Consider the following 4,084-nt stretch of genomic DNA (forward strand, 5'->3'; position numbering starts at 1 on the left):
TTAACGTTTTTCGACTTAACAATGGTTTCCAAGCAATGGAAGAAAATTGAGCTCATATGCAATAAATCCTGGCCAATTGAGTTCTAGCCTTGGTTAAGAATTGAATTTGATAGGCTAAGGACAAGGACGAAATTAGGATCGAGCTCATATGCAATATAAATGTGCCAATAAATCCAAGGAGGCTAGGCCTAGCATCTACACGAACCAAGTCTTGCTCATAATTAGGGCAATAACTCCAAGGAGGCTATGCATTTATTTTTAATCAGATATATTTTAGTTTGTATAATCGGATCTTATGTTCGGATTGCTTGTTCTGAGTTACGCTCCACATAAATTGAAGTGGACCAAGCTGCAACAAAATTAACTTGGTTAATTCATTGCAAGACCAAATCATGCTATACAATAAACACAATTGACTAAACATTAGGCCAAAAATTATTATTAATTATTTTGCAAACTTATATCTTGTTTGGGAGCGATTTTTTGCCCCAGAAAATTAATTTTTTGATCGTTATTTCACTATTCTAGTCATCATATTTGATTTTTTCTCTCACAGGTGGACCTCACTTTTCTCCTAACGGTCAAAAAATTAATTCTCAAAATCACTCCCAAACAGGCTCTTAGAATGATATTTTCCTTGTGACGTACTAATTTATTATCTTCTCTTGCTGTCGCCTTTATTAAACTACTAAAGTAGTTCTCCTAACCCAACATTTTACTTCATTTCCTTTGGATTAAAGATTAAGATGACAAATTCCTACACGCTTCATCCCTCTAAGCTACGTCCAAATAACCTACAAGACAAGTAATGTTTTATGATTTAAAACACCAAATTGTGTGATTTTATAATCAAACATTGCCGTAAAATAATATTTTGTGTTTGTTTGGACAACTTAAGAATTTTTCGAAAAAAAATTAATCAAAGGAAATGTTATTTTCATTGTTGTAGATTCAATTTATACGAAGTTATAATTTTTTTATTATTAAAAATGACATTCATAACGACTTAATAATACAAACCTACGCAAGTAATTTCTCAAAATTTAGGCGCAATTAATAATAATACTGTCTTAAACCTGTTAATTAAGCCCTTAATTGTAATTAATTTTCAAAATTTCAACTTACCGTATTTTCATCCCATTTTAGTGGACCGGGCATGTGGCAGGTGAAATGTTGACCACCCTAATCCACGCGCTTAACGGAATCGTATGTTTACAGCAATAGTAAATCTCTCTCTGTTTCTACAGTTTTTTCTTTTGTCCATTTATTTCTTGGAGGAAGTAAAAATTGCAGTCTTTTTTAGCATAATTTACCTTCAGTTTAGATGCTCATATATATGTATATGTGTGTGTGTATTTATTTTGTTGGAAGCATATTGTCAAGTAGAATAATAGATATTGAAGATTTCTTTTACCTCTGTACTCCAAGCATGTTAAAGGCTCTAATATTCCTGCCAGAAGCTGTGTTTTTAGGGTTTTTCTGCTGATGCAAGAAGCGGGTCCATGTTATGAATACTTTAATGGAGGATCAAGGTAGGTAAAGACTCAATCTTTAAAGTTTCCTATGTCATTTCTGCTCATATTATTGAACAATCAGTCACTTGGGGTTTCTCTATCTGAAAGGGAAAAAAAACAAATTCGCTTTATTATGCCCATACATCCTTGTGATGTCACACTATGTATTGTTTCTAAATTCTTAAGATTGTCTATTTAATGAAAGAAATGGAAGAACAGAGTTTGATTTCTGGGCATACCCATGTGAAAATGTCTTGGATTCAGCATAAAATGTATCAGAAAGATGGTGTAATGACATACCCACCTCCTATATCTCCGTATGGTGTTAATAGTAATTTCCATAAAGAATCAAGCCCATCTTCATCTGGTACAAGGATTAGTCCAGCTGCTTTGTTCATTATAGTTATTTTAGCTGTTTTGTTCTTCATATCTGGGGTTCTACACTTGCTTGTTAGATTTCTTACCAAAAGCCAGTCATCCTCTCAATCTAATGGAAATTTGGAAGTTTCTACCTCTGATGCACTTGAAAGACAACTGCAACAACTCTTCCATTTACATGATTCTGGTTTAGATCAAGAGTTTATTGATGCATTACCGGTGTTTATGTACAAGGAGATAGTGGGTGGTGCGAAAGAGCCCTTTGATTGTGCTGTCTGTTTATGTGAATTTTCTGAGAAGGACCAACTGAGATTGCTTCCAGTGTGCAGCCATGCTTTCCATATCAGTTGCATCGATACTTGGCTTCTGTCAAACTCGACATGTCCTCTCTGTAGGGATACGCTTTTCAATCCTGAGTTCTCGACAGAAAACCAAGTTTTCGATTACCGGGATTTTAGGGAAGAAGATGGATTTCAGGGTAATGGAGAGAATGGATTTTCATCTGGTCTAAAGACGGTGCAAATTCAGGAAGTAGCTGCAGAAAAGGGTGTTTTTCCTGTGAGGCTTGGTAAATTCAGAAAGTTGAATAATGAGCAAGTGCAGGAAGACATAGGAGAGACTAGTAGCAGTAAATTGGATGCTCGAAGGTGTTATTCAATGGGGTCTTATCAATATGTCGTTGGTGATGCTAATCTAAGGGTAGCTGCCTCGAGCCATGATCAAAATGGTCACAATTTGAAGCTTGTTGTGGGGACAGAACAAGCTAGTAATCTCTCGCCTGATCGAAGGGAAGAAAATGGGAAGAAAATTAGTATTGGGACGAAAACTGATAGCTATTCAGTTTCCAAGATATGGTTATGGTCAAAGAAGGGCAAATTTGCTGGCTCTTCGAATGCACAAATTGACAATCCCTCTTCTCTTAATATGGACTTACCGTGGATGCAGAGAACAGAAGGCCTCTGAGAGTAATTTGCTTTTTTATTTTAAATTTTTTGATTAATTGCTGATTGGTAAATTACAGTGTTGGCTTTCTTCTGTTCGGAAACTTTATGTACACAGGTAGTAATGGAAGTCTGAATTTCCCGGTGTTGCAAGTTAATTTATTGTGCCTCTTTGATAAGATTCATCTTGGTGTACAGTCTTGATGTTTGATCTCAACATTTTGACATGACTATAAATTGGACTTAGAACTTGTTTCGACATGAGATATTGCACTATGGAACAGGGGTATTATGTTTCAGTTGAACCAGTCGAAGGGTCTCGATTTTGTGATAAACGGTTGGTCGAAACTTGTCATGCAAATTGTCTTTTCATCAAAGCAGAGGGCAATTATCTTTTCTTTTCTTTTCTTTTGCCTTGTTTTGGTAGCCTATTCTGTTTTCTTATCTTGTCTTTCTCATTGTTGCTTTCTTTAATCTTTTGGAATATAGTGTGAAAACGCTCTTTTTTGTGCATCGAGTTCTTTCTTCTGGGCTGGGACCAAGTGGTGGGATCCATGGAACTTTTTGATTAAAAATTTGGGTATAGCCATGGCTGTGGGTCATTGTGTTCTCCCCATGTGCTCCCTTTTTCGTAAGAAAGAAACCCGTAATATTCAATTAACAAAAATGATAAAGGTACATCACATTGTACCTAAGGGTCTTTATAATGGACACCCGACGTCTCGTCATTGACGCCTCACCTGTGAGCCCCTGCGTGCATCAGACGTCTCATCATTGTATTCATTATGGACACCCTTAAGTATGAGGTAATGTACCCCTAGCAGATCTGTTCAATTAATTGCTAGTATACTAGTAGAAGGGTTTCGATGAACCATCCAGGACGATGTTGATCGTTATGAGCCGATCCGGATGCCCGATTTTAGTTGGATAAAAATGTAATGAACGACCTTTTTGTTTTTTGGCCAAGAGTATATAATCCAAAAGATTGAGATCAATCATTTGTAAGACAGCTGGCCTTGGCCAATTTCATTTTCTTTTTAAAAAAATACAGCACACGCTCATGTGGTGGGCCAAGAAGAACCCGGTTCTGCAGTCACATCACAATCCTACTGACAGCTGAACCACCTATTCATTAGAGACTAAGCCATAGCCATTAGTACATTTGTCTCTTTAATGCCCCTTAGAGCTCATTTTGTGGTAAAGCGTGACCGGATAATTTTGTCATATATGGATGGCTAAGTTCAAGTTGGA

At 36.4% G+C, this 4,084-nt stretch overlaps 1 protein-coding gene across 1 annotated transcript; it reads left to right on the top strand.

The window, feature by feature from the left end:
- The first annotated feature begins 1,206 nt into the window (after positions 1-1,206).
- On the top strand, positions 1,207-3,236 carry LOC111400870 (RING-H2 finger protein ATL46-like). Its single transcript, XM_023028313.1, has one exon. It carries the CDS (start codon positions 1,713-1,715, stop codon positions 2,853-2,855), a length of 1,143 nt encoding a protein of 380 aa, XP_022884081.1. The 5' UTR covers positions 1,207-1,712; the 3' UTR covers positions 2,856-3,236.
- The last annotated feature ends 848 nt before the right edge of the window (positions 3,237-4,084 follow it).

Source organism: Olea europaea, chromosome 10 (assembly GCF_002742605.1).
Source record: "Olea europaea var. sylvestris chromosome 10, O_europaea_v1, whole genome shotgun sequence".
NCBI classification, from domain to species: Eukaryota; Viridiplantae; Streptophyta; class Magnoliopsida; order Lamiales; family Oleaceae; genus Olea; species Olea europaea.